The sequence below is a fragment of the Amblyomma maculatum genome, chromosome 9, assembly GCF_055883805.1.
Source record: "Amblyomma maculatum isolate TAMU_Amacu chromosome 9, ASM5588380v1, whole genome shotgun sequence".
Taxonomy (NCBI): domain Eukaryota; kingdom Metazoa; phylum Arthropoda; class Arachnida; order Ixodida; family Ixodidae; genus Amblyomma; species Amblyomma maculatum.
Genome location: NC_139352.1, coordinates 80,607,392 through 80,621,014, shown reverse-complemented (window position 1 = coordinate 80,621,014; position 13,623 = coordinate 80,607,392). Strand labels below are relative to the sequence as shown.

Sequence of the window (13,623 nt, the reverse complement as noted above, 5' to 3'; positions counted from 1 at the left end):
AAAATTTTGTGGGTCCCCGCTCACGCGGGTCATCCTGGGAACGAGGCGGCATACCAGTATGCCCGAGGATTCGTCGTAGACCAGGAGGTGCGTTACCTCGAACTAAGATCATCTCGCGAGAGAGACCCCACGTACAGAGGAATAACGAATTGGTACAAAAACAACAGACTGAAATATCCAGAACCCCACCCAACACTCAGCAAATTACAACAAACACTACTCAGAAAACTTCAAACAAATACGAGCTTTAATCTATATAAATTAGCACAATGGTATCCAGATGAATATAGCCCCTCATGTTCCCTTTGCGGTGATCAGAGGTGCAAATCTAGAACACATTACGTTTAAATGTGAAAACATGCAATCACTGGAGGGCCTGCAGATTACCAATTCGGAACAATGGGAGGCCGCATTGCTTAGCTCTGATTAAGGCCGGCAACACGACATCACGGCCTGGGCCAAGGAGGTCGTCGAACGCCATCGAGCGGCGACCACCCCTGGGGCAGCTTGAGGAGAAGCGTCCTCCCACGAACAAAGAACACATCAATTTCTCCTCAATAAAGTTTTCTCCTCCTCCTTTTACTGAGCCACAACGTCGGCTCGGGTTTTATCGGAAGTGTGTGAAACATGGTAGAACAAACGGAGGACTATAGTTGAGGCGGTGTATCTCCCCTCACGGCGCGGTTCAGGAGTCCACTGAGAGGTGTGACATATACTGTGCGTTTCTTTTCCTGTAAACCAATTTACCCAAAGTAGTAGAGGTTACGATCTAAATGGGTATCGTGAAAGAGGATGCTTTGGTGATACATCAAGCTATATCCGGAAATCCCTGCACAGAAAAACAATCCCTGTCTGACAGCTGTGCCGGCGAGCGAAATGCGCGCTTGAAAGTGCTGCAGTCTATGTCACCTTTGCCGGAAACAGCCGGTTCTTGCGGGGCTTATTTTCATACCGTTCTACTCAAGTTTATAACGTGCAGTTTCGCTCACAGGTGCTGTTTACCGATGAAGCTGTCTGATATCTGCCATGAACAGGATGTTTCACAGTTCCCAGGAAAAAAAAAAAAAAAAATCGTAATAAATGGCTTATGCTTCGTTTATCTGAGCGAACCATCGGCTGCGAGTTTACTGTGTTGTTAAAGAGAAGATTAGTCCAGACGCGGGCGAAAAATACGAGCCTGTAATTCGAGAGGTAGCACATGCACGCGCAGAAATAAGCGTCACCGTGGAGGGACAGATGAGTGTGAGGTGTAGGGTGTCATTCAGGTGATCGACGCTCGTGCACCGCCAGAGTTATGCCTGCAGGGTGATTTAAAGATATCTAGGGCGCTTATAGATATATCGATAGCTTATAGAGACATAGAGATATATATATTATAGAGTTGAAGACATTGCCGGCTGGTAAGTCTTTATCTGCTTTATCCATATCCCCCCACAACGTCTGCATTGTAGTGCACAGCCCAGCGTGGGTACATAATTATTAGTAATATTTAACCGATCGCCTCCTGGCAGATTGCAGCCGAAGCGAGGGAAATGCCCCTCGCCACTTGTAGGGGAGAGGATGCGAGGCCAGACTAAGGACGGCTCAACAAAAATGAGAATGAATATAAATGGCTAAGCGAAAGGGAATAAAAAAACAAGCGACCATGAATAGAAATGGAATAATAATAGAATCAGAATATAAATACAATGGCTATTGAGAAAAAAAATCATATTTCCTTCCCATCAATCCAACTCATCGCATTTTTTGTCTTCATTTTAGGTAGTTGACGTTGCCTCAGTTTTCAGAAAACGTCTACAAAAGAAACGTGATCCAAGCCTGCTTGGAGCTGAAAAACCCGCATCAGAATCGAGCAGCCGGCCTAGTGATGACAGTAACGGTACGCTGCCTTATCTCGGCGGCCTTGATCTTCTGCGCCTCCGACGTGGTGCGGTGTGCCGTGTGCGACCCCGTAATTTGCCGACTGGAAGACAACTGTCTCTGCAAGAGTAACCATCCTCCGGGCAACCTAAGCGCCGCCCTGATGCCACAGTTCGTCTTGCTCACTTTCGACGACGCCATCAATCGGGAGAACATGGGCTTCTACCGGGAACTACTGGCTCCCGGTAGGCGGCGCAACTTGGCCAACGGCTGTAACGTGGCCGCTACCTTCTTCGTGTCGGCCGGACACACGGACTACTCTTTCGTTCACGAACTGCATAGTACGGGAAGTGAGATCGCACTGCACTCGATCACGTGAGAGAGGACTTTATATTTTGCTGTCGTATTGACGACGTTTACTGGCAACTTCCGAATGGAGTGTCTGGGAGGGAGAAAGAGAGGACGCTACTTTGTAGCTTGCACGTAGCTAGAAAAGAAAGCTAGATGTGTAGCTTGCATTTCTTAATGTTTTTTCCCAAAACACTATAAGGTCAGCTTCAATTCAGCAAAAAGTAACTTTGTCCGGAGGGTGTAGGAGGAACACCCTTATATATCCGCAGTTACAATCTGACAGTTGGGGTTTTGCTTTAGTTAAACTCGGTAGGTTGCGTAAGCAAAGCCGACGTAGCTTTCTGCTCTTCGTCTTCTGCGGCGCGGCGTGGCTACCGACCAAGTTTACCCGACCGGGCTTGAAGAGGGGCCCCATCTACGGTCGCTCTAAAGGTCAAACGTGGCTACCGGCCGGGTATACGCGACGGGCTGAAACCTGGCGCAATAATAATCTGTTCGGCGTAGTATCGTATCACGTCACACCAGAGCAATATGTGTATGTGTGTCTTCCATGTTTTTTATCGCTGTTTTAAAATGATATTGAACCAATTCGCCCAACAAGCCACTCGGCGTAGTATATATTTATGGATGTAGCAAGCCTTCTGGTGTGCTGTCTGTAGCCACGGCGTGTCGTGCGTTTCCAAGTGACGGTACGAGGATATAGTTACGTGTATCTAGAAAGTAGCCGTTTAACCTTACCGCAGGCATCGTAACGACATGACGTACTGGCGCACTTTGGACGTCATCGGCTGGGAGGCGGAGTTTGTGGGCGAGCGTCATCTGCTGAGGGACCACGCACTCATCCCCGAGAAAGACGTAGTCGGTGCCCGCGCACCGTTCCTGGAGATCGGACGCGGAGACGCATACACCATGATGCGAAAGCACGGCATTCTCTACGACTCATCCGTCGTCCTTAAGTGGGTGAAGTGTACATGCGAAGGGAATCCAATTGTTCTAGCTAATATCCTCAGGACTATATATAGTAGAACTTATATATTCAAGGAGAAGGAGTGAAGGGGTAAGGGTGGCGTTGGTCGGGATTTTGACCCGACGCTCCATTGGATGCATCCACTGCCCGAGCACTCTCAACCTTCGGGCCGTGAGGTCAGAGCTGGACAGGACCACCTCACATCCGCGCAAGTTAATTGGGTTCACTTTGCTGGGTATGGCTCGGTTGTCTTGGCAAGCCCATACCATGTGATAAAGATCGGCTTTTTGGCCACAAAATTTGCATTGAGACGCTGCAGGACGGAGATTTCTGGGGACCTTTCTCCTGGTGATGAATATATTCGGGAGAGCTAGAGTCTCTCTCTCAAATATAATTACTATCAGAAGCCAGATAACTTTCACCGCTGGGCCATCTTCCATCGATCCCGAAATTCTCTCTGTAGCGTCTTTCCCACCTCTGAATCCACCATGCGACTTTAACAGGATCTATGCTACATTGTGCATGCACATCGCCCAAGCCCGCCTCTTGAGACTTGACTACAGAGAGGCTGCTTCTGTTTGTGGGTTCATCTAAATGTAAATGTGACTCTTAATATGCAGTTCATGTATGAGAACTCGTTCAAACACTCATTTTACTAAAGTCCATCGCCTTTCTTTAGGGCGAAAGCCTTTAATGCCTCATCGTTGTCAGCGTTACACGCGTTAAACGTTAAGCGTTACGATGCTTGGATCTCTATGTATTTGAGAGCGGAAAAGCAGATTACAACAGGGAGTGAAGTACAAAGGTAACAGAATGTTCTGTACCACATAAACTTACGGCAGATCCGGACCTCGACAGTGAAATAGTTAGAATATAAAAAAATTGGTTCGCGTACTTTACTCACCCACATGCTCTCAAATGGCAGTTTGCCAGTGAACCTCAATATTAAAGGAATACAACAACCAGCATCCCTCAGTAGAAAAATAATCAGCTGCAGTGTCTTGCCGGTACTCGCCTATTGGGCAGAAATGTGGAGGCTGAAAAAGAGAGTTCAGCTTAAACTGAGGATAGCACGGCCAGCTGTGTGAAGGAAAATGACAAGTGTAATGTTAAGAGACGGGAAGAGAGCAGGATAGGGAGCAAGAGCGAGTTAATGCCACTCTAGTCGAAATTAGGAGGAAGAAACGTCCATAGGCAGTGCATGATGTGTGAACGCTAGATAATTAACTGATCGTTCATTGGTTTATTGGAGTAACTGACCAGAATATAAGAGAAGGCAGGCGTAGCAGGGGGTGGCAGAAAATATGTTAGGCGGGCGACATTATGAAATTGACGGGGGTCAGGCAGATGTAGCTGGCACAGATTCGGAGAATGGGAAGGATATTGCAGAGGCATTAGTACTGTAGTGGCCGTAATGAGGCTGCCGGTGATGATAAGCAGCATAAATGCTACAGAAATTATTACAATAACTATACTGGGCCTCGATTTACAGAAAGCCTTTGGCAATGTAAAACACGAAGCCATACTAAATAATCTGGAGAAGATTGCCTCTGGCAAGAGGATTTACGATTACGTTAGAGATTTTCGAACCGAAAGCATTGCAGAAATAAGCCTTGGAGACATCAAGTCGGAAACACAGGGCTCAGTGCTCACCCCTTCCTTCAACCTGGCGTTAAAAAAGCTTCCACCATTATTGAAGACTGTTAAAGGGGTTAAACATACGCTATATGCTGATGATGTCACAACATGGACACACCCAGGCAACGATGGGGAAATAGAAGAAAATCTCCGACAGGCAATTGACATTGTTGAAGAATATGCGGAATGGGCAGGGCTAAAATGCTCACTAAACAAATCCGAACTTCTGGTAATCCTGGGGACAAAAAACGCAATATCATCGCATAATACATTCTGGCAGAATTAAATGGCACACCGGTAACCAGAGTGGACAAAATCAGGGCACTGGAACTGATAATCCAAGACAACAGAAAGAACACAGAAACAATAAATAGACTTAAGTCAACAATTAACATGACAACCAGGTTGATAAGGCGAATAGCCAACAAAAGATACGGGGTCAAAGAGAAATATTTGTGCCGGATTGTTGTTCAGGCTTTTGTGATAAGCAGAATAGTGTATACCATCCCCTATCTCAAGCTAGGGGTGGCAGAAAAGGACTAAATAGAAGGAATCATAAGGCAGACATATAAAGCAGCACTGGGGCTACCCCACTGTATGCCCCTACGGAAAGACTACTTAAGCTAGGGGTCTACAATAACACGACGGAACTATGCGAGGCACATATAGTAACACACTTAAGGAGGCTCGCCACCATATCCACGGGACGGAATATCCTGGGTCGATAGAATCCCGAAAAGAAATGCACGAGTACAACTGGACCGAAGGGAGGAACGCGTTCACCATTAAATCTCTAACTTGAAATATGCACCCTGTTTTTCATGAAGGCAGGAGAATAGCAAGAGCAAAAGCCCTTGAGGCCAAGTTAGAAGGCTCTGAATACCCTGTTTATGTGGACATGGCGGAATTAAAGGAGGGAACTCTTTTGCGGTTATGGGCATGAACGACCCGGGTAAAACATTAATGGCAGATTCGATAAAAAACAAACAACTCAGGGACGGCGGAAGAGGCGGCTATCGCCATGGAGATGGTTAGCACCAAAGCCGTTACCATAATTAGCGACTCCAAAGCCGCTATAAACAATTTTGCGAGGGGCATGATCTCCAAGAAGGCAGAGCGAATTTTAAGATGTCAAGACTGGAGCCAAAAACGGGTGGAAATTTATTTATTTTATTTATACAAATACCTCACAGGTTCCAAACATGGAACATTGTGTGAGGGGGAGGGGTTACAGTGTATCAAAAGGAACAATGGTACATAGTTTAAAATACAAAAGTTAACAGTAATACAGGACTGGAACTGCAAATAAGTATTAGAGCATGCATGCGAAGTAATAAACAGAGGATTATGACATTATACAATAGTTAGCGGCATTGGACGAAATCAACCTGCACACAGTGAACGCAATATAAAAAAGTTATTCTGACTGCAAAAAGGTACTCAATTCGTTTTTTAATTTTAGTGGGTCAGATATGTTAGCGATGCGTTCGGGAAGACCATTCCAACCTTTTATAGCCCGTTCCGGCACATACGGGGAACAGAGGAATTGAGTTGGCTCACCGTATATCTCGAGGTTATCTCAGCCGAGCAGTGAGCCAGGTTGATTCCCCCAATTTCTCAAGAGATGCAATCATATCATTCCAAGACTATAGTAATCATTCTAAGCAAAGGCGGATATATCCTCCACTAGACAAGAAACTGGATGAAAGGCAGTAAGTAACCTTGGCATCGGCTCCTGATGCGAGCCATTTTTAGCCCGTCTAAATTAACGCACATGTGCCCAACACAATACAATTGTAAAGAATGCGGCGAGATAGCCGAGCACAATCATATATTAAGGAGCTGCAAAAAAAATAATAAAAAAATAAAACGCCGCCGGCGGACTTACTATGTACCAAACCCTTCTCTAGAGCGGTGGGAGGTTATACTGGCCAACTCAGACGCTTTGACGCAAGTTCACCTCGGCTGAGTGGGTTCGCACGGTCGCCGAGAGCCACGGACTCGAGGCCATCCAAGTGTAATGCACACATATCGTTCAATGTTGACAATAAACGTTTTCCAATCCAATATACACGCGTGCGCCAGAGTCGCTGAACACTTCGGGTTGGCATTATGCCAAACCCCAACTGTCACTGATTTTTGCTTTTCCGGAAGGGAAAGTGTACGTTCTGGTCAATTTCTCATAAAATTACCTGACGGTCGTCATTTTTACAAAGTGATCTTCGCCGCTTTCCCAGCTATATCCAGGGGCCGAGTAAGCTACCGTTCTTTCCGTTCACGCTGGACTACGGCCTGCAGTCCGGCTGCGGGGCCGAGGTTTGCCCCAGCGGACATTATCGCGGTCTGTGGCTGGTGCCCTTGAACACCTTCTACCTGACAGCTCGGGGTGTCGACGGGTCGAGGGTCCAGCAGAGCGCATGCGCCATGCCCGACGCCTGCGCACCACTGCCATCTACGGCCGAAGACACGGTCGAATATCTCAGGTCAGCTGCTTTTCCCGCTGCTCCAAACCTGAAATGAATGAAATCGGACTGATCGTTGTTCAGTCCGCACGAAGAATATTGCCCCTTAACTATGTATCATTTGATTTACAACGCAGCTGTTAAAGGCATGTTCAATTTGAGCTCAGCCTCGGCGCTGTAGTCGGCGCTGCTGGAGGGTGATGTCGCGATATTGATTGGTTGGCATGCAGTGACGTCATACGTGATGTCACTAGAACGTGCCACGCCACTTGTCTATAGTTGACCCCTAAAAGGACTCCGTTGCAGCCAATGGCGTATACCGATTCTCATGACGTCGTGAACATGCACCTTAATTAAGGCAAATGAAAAGTGGTTCACCACGGCTTAATCGGATTAACAGCGTGTGTCAATGAAAATATGGCGATGTCACTGGCTAAAGGGCCTCGTTTGAGGAGCATCTTCCGCTTTTTACTTGATTTATATGCCCGAAGAACTGGCGGCTATGAAATAGAATGTTATAGGATTTGGTGAGGTTAGGATTACAGATCTGTCAAATCCGGTAAATGTTAAAATTTACCTGCACAATGCGTATATTTACAGCATCATTCAAATCCGGCTCATGTGCACTTAAATAGCAATAATCAGTTGCGATACCGATGAAAAAAAAAATTGTGATTCTGTCAGTAAGGAAGAAATTAGACCATTGCTTTCGCGAATCCCCGTCATACATCACAAAGAGTTTACTGAGTGTGCATGTCACGTACAACTCGTTAAAGGTAGCCGGGCATTTTTTTTTTCTTCCTAAATCGCAACAACAATGGGCATGTCTCTGACAGGTGGTTACTATAGCTAGGCGGTGACCCGCGGCCGCACACTGAGTGGTGTTCGCGTTGTTCTTGAACGTCACGAGATATATGCAATGGCTGATGTGGCAGCAGCTGCTACCGCGATCGGGCTCCACCTCTGAGACGAGAGGAGGAGATCGAAATGCAGCCCTCGGGCACTCGGGCACTATATACACTTTATTACCCGGGTCCAAAAATCAATTAAATGGAGCAATAGTGGTACCGACTCCACTTTGCCTATCACAGGTGGTGGTGCGATCTGGTTTGCTCGTTTTACCTTTCACCTCAGCGAATACTCGCTCTGTCCTAACTCCTTTGTCCTCCCCTGTCCGAGCCAAAAACCCGCGCTTAGGTACCTTTCCAAATTCCAAGCCTCCTGAGGACCAATTCCGCAGTCATTCACACAAAAGGGGTTCTTGGGACCAAACAACGCGATAAAATTTGAGGTATCCATAGCGCTTCGGCACTCACGAGATTAATAATAATAATAATAATAATAATAATAATAATAATAATAATAATAATAATAATAATAATAATAATAATAATAATAACGACAATGCTATGGGTGGGGGGCGGTGTTGGTGATCATTTTCTGCCACCTTATATGGTGCATGGCATAGCGCCGAAAGAGTTTAGTCCCTCGCGAGTACCCTGCGCCTTATACAACGTCGTGCGCGCTTTCCCCTTTTGGAGGTCGCACACATACGCTCCCAAATCAATTGGACAGAAGTTCAGTTCAGTTCAGTTCAGTCATTCAGTCGTGTTGGACTCTTCGTGACCCTATGGACCATATCACGCCACGCTTTCCGGTCTCTCACTATCTTTCTAACATTACATAACATCATCTGCAGCGCCTCGAGAATGCCATCTAACCAACGCGTTCGCTGCCTACCCCTTCTCCGGTGACCCTCAACCTTTCCCAACATCAATTCGTTCTCCATCGACTCCTCTCTTCTCATCAGATGACCAAAGTGGCTGAGCTTTAACTTTAGAATTTGACCCCAATGAGCAGTCAGGGTTTATGGTCGATAATATCGGCTGATTTGATCTTCTGGCAGTCCAAGGAACTCTCAATAGTATCCGCCAGCACCACAATTGGACAGAAACAAAGTACCAAAACACACACGAAAACTGTGTTGGCAGAAGGGCACACAAGGAAACTTAAGATGTACAGGCGTGGCCTCTAGCTGGACCAGCGCTTACACCTCACTCAGTCCTCCACGCCACATATGCTGCGCATAACGAGGTCATTGGCGTCTCGCGCGGGACCAAGATCCCCGTTCCCACCGGATGTAAGACTCGTGCGTCGGGTACCGCGATGCCGGTTGTATTCCGCAGCCCGGTCAAAACCTCTCCAGGGCCCTCTCAGCGCGCTGTTTGTTCTATAGTATGCGACTTTTAGACTCGCACACACGCCGCTGCCTGAGGAGGCATATGCATCCTCAGTGGATCTCTAAAAGAGCACGTTCGCTAAGCGCCTGGATGCCTCCGCTTCAAAAGGCCTCACGAAAATAAGCTGAATGAAAAAAAAAAAAAAAAAAAGAACACTAGAAGCGGGCCAGCTGCTTCGGGATGCTCCATTCCTGCAGCAGCCCGGCATCTTAAAGGACTGGGAGACAACACTGCGCTCGATCCACGGACCCAGCGCAGCAGCAGAGCTTAGTTCGCCGGGCTGCCGACGTGATGGACAGCTTCGACAGGAACGTTTGAGTTCGCTGGGGTCGTGCGAAAGCCCAGTGGAACCAGGTGGTCCCGAATAACCTTGCATTTAATAAACGTTTTGTCACTTCACCTCAGACTGTCATTTGTTTTCCAGCTTCGTCGATGTATGGGAGTTGAGAGGAAGAATGTGGAGGCCGTTTTAGAAATAGAAATGACTCTACTCAATGCAGAAGTCAAACACCGATGGATTGTGCCCAAATGAATTTCGGCTCAGCATCACGCTCTATAAAGATTATAAGCTTTATAGCAGCTAAGTGAAATCACAGTAACATCACTGATTATCATTGGCCAAAAGTAGAGCACCGCCTTCAGCCTGATTTCAAGGTCAACTAACAGTACAAGCCACCTAGCTATGCAAGTAATAGTAAACTAGCAACGCAAGTATTACACCGTTGGGCAGTGTATGTCGAATATAATTGAAAATTACTCATTACGCGGCGTAATTAAACGCTGTTATTGCGTTAGCAGTGATTAAAATTTAAATGTGCGATACAACATCATGCTGTATAAAGTTGAAGAGCTTATATCGAGTACAACTACACTCGACGATTTGTAGATCTTAATTACCGTTAAATAGTTAATACGATAAATTAATCTTTACGCTGTGGCATCGTAATATATCGTTGTATAGCTTAAGCCGAGTATAATTGCGCTAGACTTGTTGTAAGTGGTAATTCATATATTTAATTAGTTAATTGTCAAAAAATTTTACTTCCTGCTACTGCATCAAGTTATATACGCTGGATAGCTTATTGAAGTCCACTGATTGCAGGTTTCAATTAATTTCCGTTAAAAAGCTCATTGTGATTTAAAATAATATTTGCACTAACAAAAAAATATATTGTTAAAAAGGCATCGACGAGTATAATAAAAAAAAACGCTAAACCGCGCGAAACATTGCAAAGTCGAGCTATCATTGGTTCAACTCGGCTCGCCGATATTTCTGGTGTACATAGCTTTTGCGGGAGGATGGCAGACGCTCAACATGTATAAATATATAATTGGTTCATAGGAAGGGAAAGGCGCAGTAACTGTCACACTTGCTCTGTGGACACCCGAACCGCGCCGTAAGGGAAGGGAGGAAGGTAGGAATGAAAGTGGAAAGAGAGAAAGGGGAGTCGTAGTGGAGGGCTACGGAGTAATTTCGACCACCTGGGGATCTTTAACGTGCGCTGACATCGCACAGCACACGGACGCCACTTCGTTTCGCCTCCATCGAAACGCAGCCGCCGCGGTCGGGTTCGAACCCGGGAACTCCGGCACAGTAGTCGGGCGTCTTACCACTGCACCACCCCGGCGGGGCTCAACATGTATGAATGTTTAGGCTTTTCTTACCCTTTGTGAACACCGTGGAGGGGAGGGATTTTTAAACAGTTATCATACCGTACTCACTATCAAACTTGGTTCCGCTGCAGGTCAAACTTCGAAAGCTACTACAATAGAAACCGGGCACCCTTCCCCGTCTTCCTTCACTCAGCTTGGTTGTCGGATCCACAACGAAGGCGGGGTTACCTCTCTTTCGTTGACTGGCTTCTCACCAAGGACGACGTGTTCGTGGTCACCGTCGAAGAACTGGTGCGGTTTATGCGGAGTCCGAAACCCCTGGGCGAATACACGCAGTCCAAGTGCACGAGAACTACGGAGTTCCGACGCTGTCCGGAGATCCACACTTGCCTCTATCAGGATGTGCCTGACGGTCAGAACGGGGTCCTTGTAGGCTGCAAATCATGCCCCGATAGGTACCCGTGGCTACAACAGGACACAGTGTGGAAGGCGAAGATCGGAAGAAGGAACGTAGACGACGTTAAGCATAGCTTTAGCGCCACCTTCGTATTTCTGTGCTGCTCTGTTGTAGTTCCTTGCATATGTGTTCTAAGACGATTACTCAGACGCCATAAAGTTCACCACATATAGCAAATCTTTCACTTTGTTTCTTTTTTTTGGCGACATCATCTGATGGCACCCAATTACACCTGCGTATTCAAATCATAGCTGCTGAAGCTATTCGTGTTACGAGCACCTGGAACGTTTATCAAATATCAAAGTGATAGATGTTGTTGTTGTTGTTGTGGCTGTAGAAAGAAGGAAAAGAAAATGCACAGGCTTGCTACTGGTTCTGTAGCTGAGCCACCTCCGCTGCCTTGTTGTGGCTGTAGGAAGAAGGAAAAGAAAATGCACGGGCCTGCTACTGGCTCTATAGCTGAGCCACCTCCGCTGCCTCGTGCAGACAGAAGAGAAAATAGAGAAGAAAGAAAAAGAAGAGGGAGAGAAAGGCGCGCGCCGTAACAACAGCCGTCGTCCACCACCGAAGCGGTGGCGGGTGCAATGACGGCCTACAACAGATAAAAATTCGGTAGCAGGCTAGCCCCCGCCGCAAGCGGCGGTGACCTATCTGTCCCCCATCAGAGGAGAGTACTTCTGATAGCTGTTGAGGACGTTGGTGTTGTGTAACACTGCCCACGCTAGTTGATCAGCGTGCAGTGAGTTCCCGCATGACGTATCATACTAACGCATAAATGTTTGGCATATATGTTAGCAATAAATATGCAATATATTATATTAACCACCGCAAGCAACTGCAACCACTGCAAACAATCACACACTCTACCGACGTGAAACCCCGTGTTTCGAAACACGACATACTCTCTGTTAGTAATCCCTCATCTCAGCTTCCGGGCGTCAGGCGTATAAGATGCATTACGAGGACAGGGCGACACTGGAGCAGGTAGTTTCGAAATGGCTAGCATCATGTACACAGAGAACAACTCGTCGCTTTGCCCAAGTCTCTCTCAAGGAATAGCAGGCATAATACATTTTGTTGTCCAGAAGATAACATTAAAGTCACATAACATTTTGTTGTTGTCGTGGTGGTGCAGTTGAGAATGATCATTGAAAGCCTTTCAAATAAGCGTGCATGCACTCCCTTTTGATCCATGTGTATGCCTACGGGCGTAGTGTCATTACTATGATTATAGCAGTGTAAATTGTCATTATCCAGTCCGCTTTTTGTGTCAACGTTCCTTTCGTAGCCGGACGCTGCGGTGATAACGAGTGGTAGAAAAATGCATGCCAGGAATAGGGCTACGTTGGTGCGCGTGAACAGCATTCCTCTGGCAGTGAATCGCTGCCTCGAGGCCTAAGAGATAGCGAGAGAGAAAAAAAAAAGTTATGTAACGAATGAAAAGGTGGAGAGGTCAGCCGGCGGAATAAAGGTGATCCTGGGCCCGTATTCCGAGTTTGCGTCGTTATCGAAGTGTCGTTATCTCACGTGACCTCGAGTCATATGACTGGTCGAAATGCCGGAATTGGGTGTTGCCAATACGGAACCGGAAGAGGGGGCCACATCATTTTCCGGGGTTTCCACCAATCAGATTACTCGAGGTCGGGGAGATAGCGACACGTTCGATAACGAAGCAAACTCGGAATACGGGCCCTGGTCTGTTCCTCCACTCTGGGGAAGGGGAAAAGACCAAGAAAAAGGAAGGTTAGAGTGCGGTTGAGGGGAGCGATATCAGGGTGTACAGTGAATTAACTGACCCGAGTTAAATACCACGCACATACTTAGTGGCACTCTCATCACGAAAAACATTCAAATTCATGGTTTTTTTTTTTTTTTCGTAACTGCAGGATTCGGAGGGAGGATGTTGTGCTATATACGGGCCCAACAGGCTCCGCCACTAACAAATTACAAGATCATATTACTGAGTAATACTTCTGAGGCCTAAATTTACTCAGTGGAAAGCAAGAAGAAGAATTTAGAGTAAAAAGGACCCGT

At 46.6% G+C, this 13,623-nt stretch overlaps 1 protein-coding gene across 1 annotated transcript; it reads left to right on the top strand.

The window, feature by feature from the left end:
* Nucleotides 1-1,867: 1,867 nt before the first annotated feature.
* Nucleotides 1,868-11,762, top strand: LOC146179556 (chitin deacetylase 7-like). The gene is made up of 4 exons (XM_084580209.1): nt 1,868-2,235; nt 2,955-3,167; nt 7,054-7,299; nt 11,264-11,762. The coding sequence occupies exons 1-4, from the start codon at nt 1,868-1,870 to the stop codon at nt 11,760-11,762; spliced, it is 1,326 nt and encodes a 441-aa protein (XP_084436335.1).
* Nucleotides 11,763-13,623: the final 1,861 nt, after the last annotated feature.

Excerpts from the sequence above, each read along its gene's own strand:
- LOC146179556 (XM_084580209.1), top strand. The coding sequence starts at position 1,868 with ATGACAGTAACGGTACGCTGCCTTATCTCGGCGGCCTTGATCTTCTGC. Across the intron at positions 3,168-7,053 it reads GACTCATCCGTCGTCCTTAA|CTATATCCAGGGGCCGAGTA; the intron begins GTGGGTGAAGTG and ends CCGCTTTCCCAG. Across the intron at positions 7,300-11,263 it reads GACACGGTCGAATATCTCAG|GTCAAACTTCGAAAGCTACT; the intron begins GTCAGCTGCTTT and ends GTTCCGCTGCAG.